Source organism: Echeneis naucrates, chromosome 15 (genome assembly GCF_900963305.1).
Source record: "Echeneis naucrates chromosome 15, fEcheNa1.1, whole genome shotgun sequence".
Taxonomy (NCBI): Eukaryota; Metazoa; Chordata; class Actinopteri; order Carangiformes; family Echeneidae; genus Echeneis; species Echeneis naucrates.
Window position 1 is genome coordinate 19,574,174 of NC_042525.1, and position 20,442 is coordinate 19,594,615.

A 20,442-nucleotide genomic window follows, 5' to 3' on the forward strand; every position below is an offset into this window, starting at 1 on the left:
ATGCCAGTTGTGTCATCACAGTAACAATGGAACATAAGAATTCAATTGAATGAGAGTGTGGGAGCAAGGGAACAAAATAAAAATTCACACATCCCTGCATTAAAAATCTCTCCATGACCATATATTTACCCATCCATCCTAAATGTCAAATCAATGCCCACTGTCCCACATTGCCTTTGCAAGTTTTTTCAATGTTCCGCTGCAATGAAAATGCCAACTCCCAAACAATAAATGCATTACCGCATGGCCCCAACATACCGTACCTATGCTGCTGCCATGACGCTGTTGTGAACCCTTCTAACTTCTCCGTCATTCCCTTTTGTCGCGATGCAATTCACCACCAGAGCGGTAGGAGGCTGCACTCCTTTCCTGAATAGTTATTGTTGTATTTACTTGTTTATTTCTTTAACTTCCAACTTTTCCAGTCACAGTGAACAATGATGACCGAGAGAGATGCGTTGCTACCAAGCAAACCAATCACAGCCCCCTCAATGGGTCTGTGTTGCCTTGACACATTTTTGGGTCTTTTTTGGGAGGTGCTGGGGGAAGGACTGAGCATCTACGCTCTCTCTCTGTCCTCTGTCCTGCAGGTGATGACTCATCGCCATCCAATGTTCCTGCAATGGGTTAGGAATGTGTGAAAGGTGACCAAAGCTCCAATAAAGTGGATGGTAGACAGAAGTCAAAGCAAAATATACAATTTTTTTTTATATTTTAGAACTGCTATTTATTGGATGCATTTTTTTGTTTTTACGCTGAATTAGTGGGAGCCCTGAGCTTGTTTTTCTTCAAGAAGCCGGACCCATTTGAGGGTACTGGAGGACAATGACACTCAAAGTTTGTTACTTACATCCAGTCTACTTTCTCTGTAGAAATTCCCACTTTACAAAAATGTTGGAAATAGAAGCGAAGTACAATCTCAAGATTTTCTGCCTTGAATTTAATCCAGAATATTGTCATATTTGTTGTCTGACACATACTGTAAGGCCACCCTCATTTGCAATCTCCAGCAGTTGATTATCTTCTAGTACGGGCCAGATTGATTTACCTGGTTTGTTCACAAGTGGGTCACAAATCCATTCTTTCAAAGTTTGAGGGTCTTTTTTTGGTTGAGAAGTATTGCTTGAACTCTTTTAGAGGCAGAGACAGGTGAAGCTCAGTTTTTTTTTTTGCATCTCGCATTAACCAATGTTAATGCAAGACATATATATCATTGCAAGAAATTAGCTGACTGCTGGCACACATTTTGAGCTGCAGCACTGCTAAAATGACCAACAAAAGTGAAAGAGAAGGCACTTTTCCACATTTATTAACCTCAATAGTTCTGCTTGGTGCTGTGGAGCAGGGACAAACTAGAGGAAGTAAACAGGAAAGGTGTAATCAGGGGGGCACAAGTAGCTCAGCAGACTCCCTGTCTTTTATTAGAAGCTTTGGAAGTGAATATTAAACTATATGCACTGACAACATATTTCCCTTGCCTTCCACCTTCTCCACCCAGCCTCAACCATCCTTTATGTCCCCTGCTGCCTCCTATTGTTTGCCACCCCCTCCTTCTCTGCATATCCACAGGTCTGCCATAATAACAGCGATTGCACTCAGAGCAAAGCTTGGAACAGCAGTGCTGAATTCACCTCTGATTTAGCATCTTCTATTTGGCCTTTATTCCTGTTGTTTATTTATTGGATGTTCTGGTGTGTGTGTGCACTCCACTAGCCCACACAGCAGCAGGAGAGGAGGGGACAAGAGCAAGCGTGAGCGATTTCCTTTCCTTCTCCCTTCCCAACTCTCTCTCTCTATTATTCTCACAGTCCTTCTCCTTCATTGCCACGGCCATCAAGATCCATCCTCTCTCTTGCCATCATTCTGCTTGGTTATGCAATGCACTAGCACTGAAGCCCTACCGTAACACAGCTGTCACTGGTGGTAGATGCAGATCCATATTACCACGCTGACTGCCTGGCATTCTGGTTGCCTCTGCTTCTTGAGACGTCTGCTCGATGGGATTTTACTGCGTTTCCTCCACCTCCTCTGGAAATATCAGCTGTCAGATTTCAGGACCTGTATGTGGGTATCTTGTTCAGCAGTGGCTGGGTGTCATCGATACCCCACAGCCAATCCTAGTGACAGACTCATGCACCGCGCCACCACAGGGGCTTCAGGATTAGAGAGAAGCCTCTCCGAATTGCACTAATTGCACAGAGGCTTCTGAAGCGGGGTAGGGGTGGTATGGGGTAACTACACAACGGAGGGGTGTGTGCATTTGTGAAACTGCGGAGGGAATTGGAGGAATTTAGGCAAAGGAAGTCAGAGGGAACTGTGAGAAGATAAAAGCAGACAGAGAGGATGGGAGGAAAGGTGGAGAGGTGAAAAGGTGGGAGGGGGCAAACGGGAAGAGGTTTTCTCTTTGCTCCCTAAACTGAGGCTGCTAGCTCTTGAGCAGCAGCAATATAATCCTGCTGAGGAAAAAACTGATTGAAAAGAGTGGAGGCAAAGTTAATTTGAACGGAAATTAGGGGATGGTGGGCTGTTGAATTCTTCAGATGGGAGGATGTCGCTGAACACCACCACCTATTTCTCTCTCCCTCACTTCATCGGTCACTAGCAGACACTGTGTTCCACAGGCAGCCATCACCTGCCTCCCTTCTCTTCCAGGGCTACATATGTAGAATGCTGTGGTTTTCCAGCAAGGACACAAAAAGCACACTGGATGATGTTGACTTACACCTTAGACACCTCAGGGTAAGATACTTTTTCTTTGTACTACTTGATTTTTAATTCAGTGGACACAACTTTACATTTGACCCTGAGCCAAGAGCAAGCGTGTTCATATTTCAGCTCACACGTTCAGCTGTGAACAACAATTTTTTGCCAGCTCGTTACCCCGAATCTCTGAGGCTCCAGGAAAGAATCAATTACAAGGATCTGGATGGGAATAGTTAATCATTAATGGCATATATGCTAATTCTGGATGCTTCTGAGAGCAGCTGCTATGCAACTCTGATTGCAGACAACACTTTCAACGGGTTTCAAAGTTAGGATGCTTTGCTCCATTCACAATTTAATTTCTCAGGAGGATGGGGCTGAGGGTGTAGGCTTTCATACTGTTGGGACTATGTGAACCAAGATTGTTTTTTTTTTGTAGAATTAATAAGCAGGAGGGAGGAAGACAAGAAGCACCACTAAGCAACATGCTAATTTGTTGTTGTTGCTTGTTTGTGCAATAACCACCGACACAGTCTCCATTATCTTCTCTCTATTACAGACACATTGCCAGGTTAGCTAAGCATCAGGAACATGGGCACCACAGTCGTCACCCATGAAGATGTGCAGGCGCTGGAGGCCAAGGAGGAGCAGGAAGAGTCCACCTTGGCCATGTTAGGCATCATTGGCACATTCCTGAACCTCTTTGTAATTGTTTTGGTTTACATCTATACCACACTGTGACGATAGAAACTGCTGTTTGATGAGACACGACAGAGTGAGGTGAGCAGCAAGGAATAATTTGACCATGCCATCTGACATGAACATCTTCCCTTGAGAGAGGAGGGCGGAACTGGACAAGTGGGCTCCAGATAGAGACAAAGCAGCCATGTTGCCAAGTCAAAGTCATGAGCCAGGGAGATAACAAAGGGCTGGAAGACATGTTAGGAGCAGGACTACCCTGGAATGAAGCTGAGCAGACCCAGAGAGGTATTATCCAGACCTTCAGCCACAACTGACCTCCCTGTGGCCTTGTAGGACACAGATATTTCACTGTGAAGTAATATTCTTGGACCCACTGGAAAGATGAGCTATTCAACACAGCCTTTGAGACAGTGCTGATGTATATATTTTATACTTGGTTATCCATTGGGGTAAACTTTACTTGCCACTATTCTAAAGGGCTTAGGGCAACATGTGTCAAAGCAGTCTGTAAAACATATGGTGGGAAACCAGGCAGGAGAACCTGATGGACACCAAATGAAATCCACTTACATTGTGCCAAAAAAATTACATCGAGGCACTTCACACATAGAGCGAGTCTGTCCCAAACTCGTTAAGGAGTTGTTAAAGATAATCAACATATTCCTCCAGGGTAAGCACTTGGCAACAGGGGCCAGGAAAAACTTCCTTTAAGAGGAAGAAACCTTGGCCTCGGGCAGAACCAAGCTTAGGGGAGCAGCCATCTACCTCAGCTGCTTGGATTGTACCTCATACAGCTCCCACATTGGAATCACTGGGAGCTGTATGAGGTACAATCCTACCATATCCTCTAATGGGGGAACCCTGCTTATCAGTTTGCATTTAAAATATCCATGAACCCTCTTGAAACTAAAAGTAAAAAAAAGTTGTTAACTTGTTAAACTGTTTTGTTAACCAGGCTGGGAAACAAAAATTGCAAATGAAAATGTCATAGTCTGAAGTCTACAGGAAACACCCACTAAGCATGTTTACATGACACCTAAAAAAAATGAATTATTGCTTTAGTCTGACCAAAACTTTTAAATATCTCGACTGATATTGATTGATTGATAATTGTTGGACTAACACACCCAGATAATGTGATCGAAAGTCGATCTACTGCTGCATGTATACGGACAGTCGGACTGGAGCTGCGCATGTGCTAAAGTTTTGCGCTAAGCTATGACCTGGGAGTCGAATCGCATTTAAAATGTTAACGCAAACGTAGGAGGTCAGACAAAAGATGCCAGCTAACTGCTATGCGTCGAACATGGAAAAGTCTGCAGCAAAAGCAAAGTTTTGGACGGGTACAGAGGCTAACTTGATAGCTTACTTCCCTCTTCAACACAAACAGTACAAAGCATCTTGAAAGCCTGTGAGCTCAGGAGGGTAACTGAACCTGTGTGAGTGTAGTACTCCTGAGTACTGTATCTCAGGAGTTGCCAAGATCTGAGGGAGTAGGATAAAAAGGAATGGGTTGGTCTTTAATGAACCAACTTGCTTAATGGATACTCAGAATAGCATTAATGATGCTGGGTTTTCTTAGTCTACTAAATCACAGCATAAGTAATATATGAGACATTTCATTATTATTATTGATCTATTTCAAATTGTTAAGGCTATTTCGAGCATGCATAAAGTATGTTTGTTTTGAATGAAAGTCAAACAGCAACTCCAAACTCTACACTTGTTTAACTCTAAAGAAATATAGCTGACTATTTAGTTGCTAAATGACCTATTGAACTCACTAACTTTGGCGGTCTGAAGTTACAGTGAAACCCATAGAGCTTAAACATGAAGCCAATGTTGAACAATTATGTGAGTTAATTTGTAAAGCGGTTCTCTGAATCATGTGAGGCTGCATCAACCAAAGTTACAACAGAAAAATGGAGGGTTATGTATCTTTAAAGTGGAAATAATATCCAACAGTACACCCCAACACAGGAAACAGCCTCTGTGATGGGTATCAAGTACTGACAGGCAGGGATGGGGTACTGAATAAAGGTAACACAAATTCACTTCAGAAAAGCAAATAAAGAGGGACGTCTGTATATGGTGCATTTGTAAGATAACAAATGCCAGCTCTGCATAGTTTGATATTGATATTGTGTCATTTTCACTCATATAAAGAGATTTGGAGTGAATGTTAAAAAATATAGTCCATCAGATAAAATCAGTGATCATCTTGTCACATGTAAAAGTTGTAATGTATAGAAAAATTGTCAAGTGTTCACAGTGGCGTGCACAAGTAGACACTAGGTGGTGCTAAATCACATGCCCTTTGCCCTCTAGACCAAGCAAGTGCCCTTTTGAAAGTTTTTCTATTTTTTTCAAACAGTATATGTGGCACATGCTGACATAATCATCTATAAATGCTCAACAATTAAAAGCATGTGATAATAATACCCCAATTAATATGCCCCACTCCCAGCACACATCTCTCTTCCTTTGTCACTCGTCTAAGTGTGTGTCAAAGCGATTTACCAGATAATATGGAACAATTACAACTCAGTTTTTTACTGACATGTTACTTAATTAGAATAGTGGCATATTAGTGCACGCGCACACACATTTTACCAGCAGAGCACAAACACTGAGGTAAAAATCCTTGTCTCTCCTACTGAATGAAATATGTTCTACACAAAATCATCACAAAAAAGGAGTCTGATCAAACTGTAGACATCTGTAGGATGACTTCATCAGGATTTCACTACTGGGGCGGTACAGCTGGAGCAGGTCTCCAGTGTAACCATAATGTACAAGGTTAATATTTATGAAACATTTCTTGTCCATGTTAAAGGAATAAATTATGAAATCTCTGCTTTTCATTTCAATATGGTGGAGTCCACTGCTGTGACAGCAAAACAATTATACAACCAAATTCCAAGATTACCAGGACTTCTGCATCCGTGCTCAAATTGCATTATATTTTCACACACCTTAGAAACTGCAAATATTGATAGGGGGTTCATTTTAATGCCTGAAAGAACAACTTGCACAGAAAGAGAAACTGTCACTCAGGCAAGTATCATTAGAAGGAGCAGAGAGTCTGAGCTAAGTCGAAGTCACTGATCACCACCACAACTATGAGCTCTTAACTCACTTACAAATAAGATAACTTGATTTTCACTAGTGTTTCCAAACAAATCATTAATATGAATGGAGATAAGATGTTCTGTTGACAGTGAAGGTGATAATGTCCTGCAAGTTTGAAACAATTAAACAAATTACGACCAGTCCTGTAAATGAACCCAAATAGCAGTGAGCCTACCTGAGTCGTTGCGCAGATATGAAGACATAGCTGGGATGAGGCAGGACTGGCTCAGCAATTCCTGCAGCACAGGTGGCAAGGCTGATCTGTTTTGGGCTCTGCTGTCTGAAGAGGAACCATCTGTACCATGACAGCTACAGGACCCTGCTGGGTTGATGTAGCTTGCCAAAACCTAGTGAATAAAAAGACAAAATATACATACAATTACTTTGACAGAAACAAACCCAAGCTTCGGGTGACCCGATCTGGGAGAGGGCCAAAGTTAAATTAAAGCTGCAAGCAGCAGTGTGCAACTCAGGGTACCCTGGACTTGCCCGTTTTGAGTGGTGTGCCCCAAACATTTTGTGAGTGTCAACAATATGGTGCCACAGAGCACCATATAGTGATTTTATGACCTGTAAATATCATGGAAATCGAAAGACGTTTGCTTAATGAGGCTGACTTCCTGTGTCCAGTGGTTGGCACTCTGAGGGTGACTTAGCATTGACACATTAACCTGTTTAGGCTGGAAGTCTGAACATGTGTGTAAAATTTGGGGCATATGGAAACAAGGATGTCCTGTTATTAATGTCCACAATGTAGGGATAGCGAACATCCACCAATCTCACCAATGTCATCTCATGTTCTGTCATGCAGTGTAGAATATGTAGAACACAGTCTGTAAATATCACAAAACTCTGACAATTTTGGGTTAGAAGGATGATTTCCTGTTGGCAGTAGCTGGTGGACTGAGTTTGGCTCGGTATTAAGACAGAAGTATTTTCAGGGCATGAGCCTGATAATGGGTGGTGAGTTTGGGGCAGACTGAAAGATATACAATGGAGTAATGAGAACTACTTCTTTTATGTCGTCACATCGAAATTGGTGTCACCACCATGCTCAAAAGGTGCAACAGACAAAAATATCTGATTATGTTTGTGTAATTAGGACAACTTTCCTCTTTGCAGTAGCTGGCAGCCTGAGTTTGACTCAGTATTGACACAGAAACCTGGTCAGGGCGACAGTAGTTACATGTGTGCAAACTTTTGTGTATATTGGAAACTGTATGCTGTCATTGTAAGGGATTTCTGTCTTGAGTGTCCACAATGTGGCTCAAAAGAGCAGCTACATATCTTATTTCATGTTGTAATAGAGATTTGGTGAATAAAGCCTATAAATATCACATAAATCTGCCGATATTTATGGTATAAGCCTCACTTCCTGTACCCAGCTGATGATGCTCTACATGTGACTCAGTATTAACGTGTGCTCAGGGTGGGACTCGGCTCATGAGTGGTGAATTTTGGACAGATTGACTGATGTGCAATGGAATTATGAGGACTTTGTTGTTGCCCAACAGGGGTAATGAACGAAAAAAAAAATTGATAACTTTTAATATTCAAAGTCTTAAAATGAAACTGAGTGCATGTGAACTCATATAGATAAAAACTGCAGGAGGAGTTCTTTATTTATGAGGCTCACTGACTTCCTATGTCCAGTAGGTAGTTCTCTGTATCAACTCCTTGATACATAGATGTAGTCAGGGCGGAATCTGATCATGTGTGGTGACTTTGGGGCCAACTGGACAATGTCTTTTGGAGTGAGAAGCGATTCCTCTCTTATGGCAACACATTAAATTGGCCCCACACCATGCCAAGAAGGAATAATGGACAAAATAGATTTGGTCGTTTTTGATCTTCAAGGTCTTCAAATGACACTGAGCAAATATGAAGACATTTGGATTAAAACTCTAGGAGGAGTTTGTTAAAGTATTAGATGTGGGAATCAAAATTTCAAATAAAAACAAACTTCTTGTTGTAGTGAGCGTATGGGTGCTTGAGACATATTTGTGCAGCTGGTCATGATACAATGTACAACAATCCTGAGCAAGGGGCTAAATTTTCTTAATTTCAAACATGGTGCTGTTGATTTTTTGACATGCATTTCTGCAACCAATTAAATATCAAAATTTCACGCAGTACTGACATTCTGTCTGAATTTCATGAATTTTGAGGTATGTTAAAATCCCCACGGCAGATGTATAATAATAATAATGATGATACCAAGGGATGCAGTAGACCTCTCGCACTGTTTAGAGCTTGAGCCCTAAAAATATAACGCCAAGGGATTCAGTTGGATTCTCACACTGTTGAGTGTTCATGCCCTCAATCTGAGCTCTAGCTGTATCCCAAGTTAGGTACTCTTTGAAGGCTCTTTGAAACCAACAACAACCAGGTTAGGGTTAGGGTTAGTGCATGCCCTCACACTCTATTTGGTGAAATGCTGTTCTGAAACCTCAAGTTTTTCCTTTGGTTGTCATCTTCCTGGTTTTTTGAAACCAGGATATTTTTGAAACCTGCAGATATAGGACTGGCTAAGCTCCTGTACACCTCTGGGACCCTTGACATCAGCAGATCCACATCCACATTATGGGACTGCATTTACATACTCTATGTTGCTGCAGAACTAACCCAACCCTGATAAAACATGGTTGAAAACTTACCTGGAGTAGACAGGTGACATGCTCCTCTTCTAGCCGCTGTTTTGTAAGCGCCTGCTCTACATCCCAACCTGAGGCAGTGGATCCAGTACCAAAACCCGTACCTTTAGCCCAGTACAACTGTTGCTCCTCACTGGTTCCCCCTCCATGACAACTGGACATCTGTGGCTGTCAGTGGGGACACAGATATGAGATGATGAGAAGAATTGGAAGGAAAGGCTTGATCACCAAACGGCTGGAATGAAAAATGAACATCGACCAAGTTTCCTGAGCTGTTCCCCGTGACAAAACAGAGATGAGCATGGGTTTAAGTTGTGTGAAGAAGCAGTCGTGTCATTTAAGTCAACAATTAATGATGACTAGTTGGATGAGAATGAGCACAGTGTTTGTGCATCTCAACTCATGAAGCAAGGGTCTCTTCAGACTCACAGCCACAGTGACATGTCCTTGGCTAATGTTCAAGCCTCCGTGATCTGTACTCAGCTCTGGCAACTCCAAAAAATTCACAAAGAGGCAGGTGAGAGGGAGAGGGCATCAAACTGGATCCCCACATCAAAAGTAACATAGCAATAACAACCCTCTTTGTTGCAGCTCCTATTAGTGCTTCATTGCATTTTAAACAAAGCAATCTGCTTTGCCTGCTCATGGCTTGATATGGCAATATTGACATTTAAATGACTGTTGACTGAATCTCTCACACTGATCTACTTGGTCTATGCAGAGCTCTTGATTGTTTTCTTGTAAGATCCAACAGGTGTCTAGACAGTTCTTTCTCTATTGTTGAAGGTAAACCTTCATATGTTCTTCAATGTTCAGCATCTCATATTATGAACTTTATTTTGATCTCATATTATGAGATGCAGAACATTTAAAATTTCTACTGTGCAAAAAAATGTGTATTAGAATATTTATACACGTGCTTCATTGAAGAATAGTTATTATAGCTGAAGGGACTTTCAGAAGAACACTGCGGTCCAAGATTAGCAGCCAACTGTTCTTTTTTTTTCTCTTTTAAATCAAGTTGGAGTTAATGACCAAATCAAAATTCTGAGGCCAGGTCTTTCCTTATTATGACAGCCGTGGTCAGCTGAAGGTCAACATCAGAATATGGGGCCCATACCTCAGACACACTGGTGCTAGCATTGGGGTTGCGTGGGGCGTGGTGGCTCAGAGCAGACAGGCAGGCGAGAATTAGGTGGATGGCACCAATCTCCAGAGCCATGCGGCGGAGAAGCACCCCATCATCAGTGGTAAGGGGAGTGCTGCTGAACAGCGCCCGCAGAACATGGAAGGGCAGCGTGGGCAACACGTTAGCTGACGGGGACTGTAGGATATGACCTAAGAGGAGATGAAAGAACAGTATCCTATAAGGACTCACTTTTCTCCACTTTGGCTTACAGAGTTACTGGTTCATTTTCACAATAAAAATGTAAGTCTCTATGCTCTTTTGAAGGAATTTAGCATAAAATTTTATTTAACACTGGATGTTTTGTATTAATAATTGTATCACAAACTAGACTAAAAAAGGAGAACACAAAAATTTTTGACACCTGTGTTTGGGTTGTTCTTGAGCTGCTCTGAAGTTTCTATCTTTATCTGAACAGGAGTTCTTCACATTCTTTTGAGCAGTAAAGACATCCAACATCCAGTATCTGTCCAGGGGTGGACTCTAGCAATTTTTAAGACCAGGCTTAAAACTTTTCTATATGACAGAGCTTATAGTTAATAAGTCAAAGCTCACTTACTTAGCTATGCTGCTATAGGCTTAGAATGCTGGTGAAAGCACTGAGTACCACTCTCTCTCCCTCCCCCTTGCATGTGCCAACATAACAATAACCATATTTCCCCAAAAACCCTGTCCCTCCCAGCTCTTTCCCTCTCTCTCCCTCTCCTCATCCTGCAGGTGGTGAATAATCACTTCCCCATGTTCCTGCAACGCCTGCTGCAATCTCCATGAACCTCTTCAAGCATCATTTCGACAAACTTTATGCAGCATCGTGTTCCTGCCTGCAGTTGTCTTGAATATTCCCTCCTCCTGCTCTCATTCTCTCCTTACTTTACCTAACTTTGCCTGCCCCCTGCCCCCCCCAGTTCGGACTGAGGTTCCATTTCAAAACATCCAATGTGTATCTGACTTAGAACCACATATGAGAGTTTCCAAATCAGATCAGTTTTGTGCTGTTCCAACTGTTTAATCAGATTTGGTCACATAGGAAGGAAAAAAATCTGATATGGGTTAATTGGGCCTGCTGTGTGAACATAGCCATAGGGTCAGACTGATACAAATCTTATCTGTTAATGAGTTTATAGAACAAAATAAGTGTCAAACATAGACAAAGCTTGAGTGACTGTTCACAAAGAAATTATCTTCTAAAGGTCTCAACAGGGTTAACTAAAAAAATAAGAAATAGCTGTGTTCATGAGCAGTATATCTATCAGCAAAAAAAAAAAAAATGCTAAGGAAACATGGGGTGAATAATGACCAAATTGTCTGATACATGACCCTATCAGCTACAGCCAGATGTGCTGTGAACTGTGTTCCTAACAAAAAGACAGTGACTTCATCCACTAACAAGGCAGTCTGAGACAGGGAAAATCAATTCAGGTTGAGAATCAGAAATGCCCAAAAATGCAAATATTTTTAATATTCACTGTATGTCCGTGTTGAGCTAAGTGAATGCTCTCAGACTTACTGCCTTCTCCATCATCTGTCACTCCCAGCACCAGACGCAGCAGACACTGGGCATGCTTTCTCTCTTTTAGCAGCACTTCTGCATAGCCCGGCAGGCGCAAGAACAGTCCAAATGCTGCCAGTGAGTGGGCAGGGATGGGCGACATGGTTTGCACTGAGGATGAGGATGACGAGGATGACTGGGATTGCTGCTTGTTCATAGGCGGTGGCTCGGTAGCAATGGACTCTGGTGCCTCATACACTAGCTCACCCGACTGCTCAATGGTTACCCACTCAAACTGGTCGCTGTCCTTGGGCTTTTCTTGTGTGGCTGAGGGAACCACTGGAGTGCTGACCTGTGAATGAGCATCAAGGAAAGTGGTCATCACTTCAACAAAAGTGACAGGATTAGCTGAATAGTGCTTTTAGCAGCATGTCATGCCTACACACAGGTGGAGAAGTTCATACACAGCAAGGACTCTGGTACTCTGCAAACCATTCCTTAACTGTTAAATTGCCTATACAAACATAAATATTAATGAATCCCAGTAATTAATATAAAAGTCTTAAATGTCATCAAAGTAAAAGGAACTTTCTGTGAAATGCAGAAAGCCCAGACACATTCGATGTCTGCTAGTCTCACCTGCTGAATAACATCGGGGTAGAGCATTGGCAGCCTCTCTGCGATCAGGGCCAGGCCACCCATGCCAGCGAAGACCTGAAGTGGCGACTGGATGGGGTTGGTCTCCAGCAAGGACTCGTCAGTTGCAGCATCCAGACATTCTTCAGTGGCTATCATTGGTTCATCCTCAGAGCAGCTATTAATAATGTCGCAGTGATCCACTGGAAGGAGAGCAAAGAAAGGGCCTGTTGTGTGTTCATGCACTGTCAGTCATCACTGAACTGTAATATCCACTTTTTGGGTTAATGCGCAAGAAAGTCTGTCATGTACAAGGTCTATTGCATCCTGGGATAAACTAGTGGTTTCATACAGAGCCATTAGAGAAACAAACAAAACTCTGATGGTGGTGGATCAGTTACTGCATGATGACATTTCCACCCTATTTATGGTATGGCCTAGGGTTAGGGTTAGGGCCTAACCCTAGCCCTTTCAGACTGTGTATACACAGAATTGTATATGTTTATACATGTTATATGTTTATGTTTCTTAAGTTTTATTTGATGTATTTACATGCACTACCAGTCAAATGTTTGGACCCACTTTCCTATTTATTTGAATGGGAAAGTGGGTCCAAACTTTTGACTGGTAGTGTATATTTACTTAAACAGGCTCTTAAAGAATTGCTGTATCCCCTTTAATGTTAAGCTATGGGATATTCTACTTGAGCTTTATGTCTGTTTCTCTCCAACCAGAAAGCAAGAGAAGGAAAAAGCAGAACTTTCCCACAGTCGCCATACATCATCTCCATCTCTACTATTCTCTCCTTAACACTTAGCTTCCTTTACTCGTATGTGACAGGTGCTTGTTCATAATAAAAACATCAAAGACAGAGCTCAAACACTTGACAACACAACTTTGTTGTTATGTCATAGCAGCTTCTGATTAAATGAAACGCTGGTCAATTGATAGGTCAACATTCTCATCATCTCTTACCAAAGGATGATAAGGAGTAGCTCTTTCAAATGGAAGAAGAGACCTGTCTGACTATCACACTAGATTACTAAGCAGGTCATATCCATCCCTTCATTCCTCCTTGACTTCACCTTCTCCTGCAAATATTCTCTCTTCAGGTCCAAGAAGTCGATGAAATGATTATTTGAATAGGCCAAAAAAAATATATATATATATATTGAAAAAGATAGCCTGAAAATAACAAACATGTCCTTTATTTCAGAATGAGCTGCAACAATGACCACAAAAAGTATAAAAGTGAGAGGATTTATAATATATGAAAATATCTATATAGGAGTAATGCTGATCAGATGTTCCCGCTACATCATCATTGAAGTCCTGCTCTTCTGAAAAAGAGCTCTGTACTACAGTGGATTCATTTTACAGTTTTTTTTCCAATTTTACAGTGTTCACACACTGCAGACATTTTCTGCCTCTTTGTCCTCATCTCACCTGAGCGTTGCTCCATGTTGTTTGTCTCACAATAAACATCCATGTGAAACACAATAGTGGAACCAATATTTAGCTGCAGCAAAATTAAGGAAACAAAGCTTCGACTACGGAGTTTCTGCAATTGAATAATTTGCTTAATAGATTTGAGTCAATTAATGGATTAATAGTTTCAGCTCTAGTCATGTTACAACCAAACATACATGGAGACTGTTTTCTCACTCAGCTGCAGAGGCTACAACACTGATGGGACCACCAAACCAGGGACCCAGGCTGCATGGCAGCTAATGGCTCACAGATTAAATTTCAGTGTGGTTGTGTCTCTGTGACTGTGTTTTGTTTTCTGTGGGTTCCTTCTCCAGTTATGAATCTGAGGTGGTAACTCTCCATCAATATCAATCTTTGTATTTTTAAAGTGTGTACTCATCAATGTTTGAGTCCTTTCTGAATGATGGTACAAGCCACTTTATTTACAAGCCACAATTTATTTGTTTTTGGCTGTGATATGGATCATGAAATAAGAGGTAGGTTTTGATAACCATGTTTTACTGGATGATTTTACAATCATAATGACGTTCTTGAGTTCAAAGGAATACCTTGTGTTCTACAGGGCTAAGTGTATTTGTACCTTTTTCAGTGCGAAGCCTCTTGAAGGAGTCAGTCTTGGAGAGGCCTGGGTCAGAAATGACCTTGGAGCCCAGTTTGACTGTTACATTGATGGACTGGTTCCCTTGTGGCAGCTTTCGATCATATAGGAGTGTCAGTAGCTGGGCAAGGGTCATTTCAGGTGGAAGGGGCTGACCTGAAATGACAAATGGGAGAATTCACATCTGACAAGAGCTCTGGCTGCTGTTTTAGGTTTAATTATCGCGCCATAATTTCCTGTTCACTTATGTGATTCAGTACCTGGAAGCAGCTTGTGGTAAAGGTGGAAGACAGGCACACTGATGGTTTTGACTGAGGGGTCCACACCAGAAGAAGCAGTCAACTTGTCGCTCATCACTCGACCTCTCCTTGATGGAGGTCTGGGAGGAGTTGACAGAGCTCGCTTGGACTGGGACTTCAAACCTGATTCAGAGAGAGATCACGGAAATAGTCCAGCTTGTCTTATCGTTCACATATATAGGTTACAATTTGTTTTTGTATTGAAAGCTGTATTGAGTTCTGTACAGACCAAAAAGAGACCAGAAGCTTAACTATAGCTAATAAATCTAAGGCCTGAACTCCACCAAAAGTCATGTCTCAGATTTCTTCAAATACAGTTGTGTGTTGACATACTGTATGTTAACATTTTCTAACACATAAAACTCAAGCAAACTTAAACCTGCAAAAGGAAATACATATGTATACAGTACAGGCCAAAAGGACACACCTTCTCATTCAAATGAATAGGAAAGTGTGTCCAAACTTTTGGCCTGTACTGTATGTACACATAAGCCAGTACACAATGGTGTTCTGTTCTAAGACACATGAGAAAGTCTCACAATTAGAAGCATAGAAGATAAGTTGGACATTTTGCACATTAATACATATGACAGCTTCAGAGAGCTTTATTTTAAAATATTTACATTCAATTCCTCTGATTTTAGGCCCTAATGCCTTCATCTAAAGAAGACTGACTGTAGTTTTTACATCTTATTTGTGAGTAAATAATACTATACTGTTTCATTTTACCCTGATGTTTGGGCATGGGCAAGGTTTGTATGGAACAGAAACAAGCACCTGAGGCCACAACAACACTGTAGTTGTCCTGGAATCCATTGTCTGCTTTCATTTTCTCCCTCTCCTCATGATTTTTCTTCTCCTTATCTTCCTTCTGCTCGTTGATCAGCTTGGCTGTGATACTGGGTGTGTCTGTGTGGATGAACAGAAAAACTAAATTTAGTCATTGAAGTCATTTTCTAAAAATGTTCCCATAAATATATATGCAATATTAAAAGCAAGATTTAAAAATAACACATGGAGTATGCATTGGAATTCCATCCAAACACATATGTCTCTGGTAACACACACAAACAAAAGGACATTATAAGAATCAAATTTTAACATATTCTTGCTCAATGAACTAATCGAACTTCTGTTTTTTGTTTTTAAGTTGGAATTGCAATGAGGACAGTGACTGAACCATACCAGAAACTCGATCCAGAACTTCAGCCAGCGTGGTAGAGATGGGCAGATGGAGAGTGCGGTACTTGTGGCCTGCTCCGTACATTGGATGCTGGATCATGTGGCTGGTGGCATTGATGCGTCCCTTGTATAACTTGAAAGAGAAGAAAATCGATCAGGTGAAACCGTTAAAAACTACTGAGTGTTCAATGATTATGTCTAAATAGACAGTTATGGACTAGTCAATCCATCTCTAAAAGCCTTTCAGTTCAGGGTATGTTACTGACACTTCTGCTTCCATCTCCTCACTCTCTCCCTTTACTTTAGATGTTAAATCTGTGCTAGACTGCCAACTTCAGCTGCCTGTAGTCTTCTGGGTGCAGTCACAGTATCATTGTCAAAAACTCAACAGTCACTGCCACAGACAGATGCAGATCCTAGTGATACTACAGGTAGCTCAGGTCCATAGACATCAGTGAGACTGGTAACCTACAGTGGACAATATGGCTAATCATCTCATCTTTTAGTACAAAGTCAGAATTATGGCCAAAACTATGACGATATGTTGATATAAGAATCAAATGTATGTATCACATTTAAGAGCAATAATGCTGATATAAGTGCATTGATATTAACAACCACTAACACTACAAAATTATTTTCTGAGCAAGTTACAGTATCTAAATGAATATGGTGGCCATGATCAGTCTGATGGGACACTGGAAACATGTTACTTCACTGACCTCTTGTGCTAACAGCTGAGTACTACATTCTACCTAATGACCATCAGCGGTCGACTCCACTGGCTGTAAAAGTAAGTCAGATTATATGGAAGACTGTGGAAAAATGTCCCAAATTCTCACGATTTATTACCTCAGTAAATGTTTCCTATTGAATTTGAGGTCTCAATCTTAAGTTTAGAGTCTTCTCCAATAAAATATGACGTTCATGTTTTAAATGATGGTTTGGGGAAAAACAGGACATTAGGGTGCAGCTTCTGTGTGACTGAGAGACTGTACTACAGGTGACCTGCCCAACCATCAGAAAAGAGTACAGAGCAGGTCAAATCCAGACATCATTCCTCAGCTTCACCTTCTCCTACATTTTGTTCTAGTAAAAAAAAAAAAAATAAATAAATAATAAACCCACCGGACAGGGAGACTGCAGGAACACGGTGACCTTCTCATCCTCCAACATTAGCTGCAGGAAAAGCCTTCGAATGAAGCCTGATATGTTTCCAGAGATGGGAACATTCCCCCGTTGAGGTGCAGACTGAAATAGCTCACAGAGAACCTACAGTCACAGGGAAAACAAAGATCTCAATGAATGACCTTCACAGGGTTCCATGTAGGTAAAATATTAGGCTACACATTTTCAAACATGAATAGTGATGATAGTAATTAAAAATTGTTCAAGTTTCTGGTTGTGGTGGGTTGAAAAACAAGTCAGAAAATCTGTGTGTGGAACATCAAAACACAGTGGTGAATAGTGAAGAGACCTGAGCCATGAGGCGCTGGTTGTTGGGGTGGCAGGAGATACACTGGAGGAAGAAGGCCACTGTCGCATTCTCCAGGGCTGTTCTCTGCTGGGTGGTGAGACCACCAGCTTGGCCAGAAGATGCCAGAGAAAAGCGTGATCCTGAATGCTGGGGCTGTGATGGGGAGGGACCTGCTGTAGATCCAGATATCAAAGGTTGACTGCCTGCATTGGCACTAGCACTCGCACTGGAGTGGCACAGCAGGAAAAGAAGTGCAGTCCAAAGCGGGTTGACCTCTGGTCCTCCTAACCAGTCTTTCATGGAGTGACTGTTACCTACTTCTGTCAAGAAGTGCAGCACAGGAGCAGCCAGCTCTGCAGCCAGAGGCAGCCGACTGTGTGAGGATGTAGATGATGAGTGGTAGTGGTGATGATGGTGTCTCCTCTCTGCTTGAGCAGCAGGCAGAGGGAGGTCAGCACTGGCCAAGAGGCCGACACAGAACTGGGCCAGGCTGCGAACCAGTACGGATGGTAAGCCTGAGTCCAGCAACTGTTCTATAGCTCCAGGAGATTGGGAGGCAGCAGCCAGTGTGGTCAACTGGGACTCTGACAGATTAATCGGTGACCTTGCATGTTTTGAGTCATCTGTAAGTCCTGGGGCATTTGTGTTGGCATCGTGCTGCTTTTTGCCATCATCGGTCATGGCAAGGCGGCAGTGTTGAGCTTGAGAGAGGCTAGCAGTGGGTGCTGAGACAATCCCCATCCAGGACATGAGCAGAGAGAAGTAGCTGGGGTGAATGTGACACATAGAGCACAGCAGGCTGTCCACAGCTTTCTTCAATACGATGTTGCATGGCAATGACATGGACCAGTTATAAAGCAGCCTAAAGGGACAACAAATACAATCCGTAAACAATCTGGAGTCCATGTTGTCTTGATTTCTGATACAGACACTTTCAAGTTCATAACAATCATATCAGCGATCTACTAATGCAATGTGTCATAACCAGTGTTGAATATGTGGGACCGAGAAATCAAATGTCCTCTTTTTATTGAAAAGGGGCTAAAGTAGTTGAACACCAGATTTTTACTCATACGAATCTCCAAGTAACTTTCTCCAAACATCACAAATATCCCTGCAGCTGTCTGCTGCTGAGTATCTACTCCACGCAAAGCCTTGAAGATGGCTAATCTTGTGATTTGCCTTGTAGCAGACAGGTGCATGGTAGATAACATCATGTGCTTGATTCAGACAATTAGCCTCAGCATATCTTAGCTCAGCACTTTAAAAAGATATCTAATGAGCCCAGATGATTGCTCCTCCACAGGACCTTCAGTTTGTAACCAGCTGATTCACTGCTGTTTTCACAGTGTTGATAATAAGCGATAAATTTTTGACAGATGTACAATACCAGTCAAAAGTTTGGACACACTTTCCGACTCATGAGAATGGGAAAATGTGTCCAAATCTTTGGCTGGTACTGTACATTAAAGAATGAACCCTGTGCTGTTCCAGACGGAGTCATGTCAAAAATGGTAACAACAAAGTAAGATCCCTGATGGGACTCCTCTGTAAATTCACAAAGTGTTGCATATTGTTGAAGGTATTGTACTTGTATACATATATCTTCAGGAATGTATGACTCACTCAAAAAGCTCTCTGTTGAGCAGTGCAGGGAGGTCATATTCAACCGGCAGCTCATAGCTGTGCCACAAGATAGCTGCAACACAGTGGAGGTGTGAGGGGGAAGGCATGAGGAGGCCATATTCTCTCAACGAAGCAGCAGAGGAACCAACACCAGTGTATCCCATGGGGCCATTCATTTTGTGGGCTGCCACCCGCGAAGAGTCATGGACCCACTGAAGGAGAGCCTGGATCCTGGAGGGTTAATATTTTGGGAAAGCTAAAGCTAAATAAAACATCAATAAGCATCTCAAAACCACAACTGTTAAAAAAATCTGAAGGAGAGAGCAAGTTCAGATTTTACTGTCAATTACTGTTTCTCAATGGCTGCTCAGCTTCAGGCCAGTTTGAGCTGAGGACTAGACAAAATTAACCAACCTGTTTTTGGTTCCTGAGTCCTGTGTGGTACCCAGCTGGTACAGAATGTCAATTGTGGAATCAGAAGACAGACCGTTGAGTCGCCCAAACAGCAGAGGACTGTTCAAATCTACTGAGACAGTAGCAAAGTTTAGAATGAGTCAGGTTATCAGGTTGGAAAGTTTCAGTTTTCTCCAAATGGGATGTAATCTGCTACTAGACCCACCCCAACCACACCAAACATGAAGAGAACCCCAAGACTGTAAGACCCAGATCTACAGTCAGTCTAGCTATTTAATGTGATTAATTGAGAAAATTCAGTGTTGATTGTTTGCCAGCATGTAGGTCAGAGTGTAGACACATGATTGAAGCCAGCTATTAGCAGTGAGAGCTAACAGATAGAAACCCATTAAATAAAACAGCTACAGATTCTTGAGTCGTAGGCTCAGATCTTTGTGGGTCAGGTCTTGAAGATGTAAGCTTTCATGAGTGTTCCTTCAGTTAATTTTTTTCACTGCAATGACTTGTTACTTCTTGGCCCTGCCTGTCTGAGAACTTCAAAGCTTGTATCTTAATGCTATGAGTTTTTTCTTAATCTTTTCATAAAACATAGCTGCAGTTTCATGACTATAGACTGTAACTCAACAAAACTTCCTTCCTGTGCACATAAGGTAAACACCTGCCACATCAAAACCACCAAGTGAAAGTCAAAGCCAATCCAAACTTTCTAATATCATTTGAGACCTTAAAGTACAACCAAACTTGAACTAGTTGATGTGGTAAGAGATCAGAAACATGCTCCTCTCTGACTCTTTTGAATCCAAACTTAGATTTAAACTTATATTTGTTGATGCAGCTTAACGTTGTGAGATGC

General features: G+C 41.8%; 1 protein-coding gene across 4 annotated transcripts in view; it reads right to left on the reverse strand.

Annotated features, from left to right (window-relative positions):
- Positions 1 to 20,442, reverse strand: part of birc6 (baculoviral IAP repeat containing 6) — an 87,966-nt gene that overhangs the window by 20,243 nt on the left and 47,281 nt on the right. For 3 of the 4 annotated variants that reach the window (XM_029521942.1, XM_029521944.1, XM_029521941.1), the window contains exons 52-64: positions 19,590 to 19,701; positions 19,176 to 19,406; positions 17,550 to 18,411; positions 17,201 to 17,344; positions 16,076 to 16,205; positions 15,668 to 15,799; positions 14,852 to 15,013; positions 14,574 to 14,747; positions 12,506 to 12,705; positions 11,885 to 12,218; positions 10,312 to 10,529; positions 9,195 to 9,359; positions 6,713 to 6,884 (exon numbers count right to left, since the gene is read on the reverse strand). In XM_029521942.1, the coding sequence (XP_029377802.1) occupies positions 6,713 to 6,884; positions 9,195 to 9,359; positions 10,312 to 10,529; positions 11,885 to 12,218; positions 12,506 to 12,705; positions 14,574 to 14,747; positions 14,852 to 15,013; positions 15,668 to 15,799; positions 16,076 to 16,205; positions 17,201 to 17,344; positions 17,550 to 18,411; positions 19,176 to 19,406; positions 19,590 to 19,701 (3,036 nt within the window). The remainder of the gene's footprint in view (positions 1 to 6,712; positions 6,885 to 9,194; positions 9,360 to 10,311; positions 10,530 to 11,884; positions 12,219 to 12,505; positions 12,706 to 14,573; positions 14,748 to 14,851; positions 15,014 to 15,667; positions 15,800 to 16,075; positions 16,206 to 17,200; positions 17,345 to 17,549; positions 18,412 to 19,175; positions 19,407 to 19,589; positions 19,702 to 20,442) is intronic. The other variant, XM_029521945.1, reaches the window with a different exon arrangement.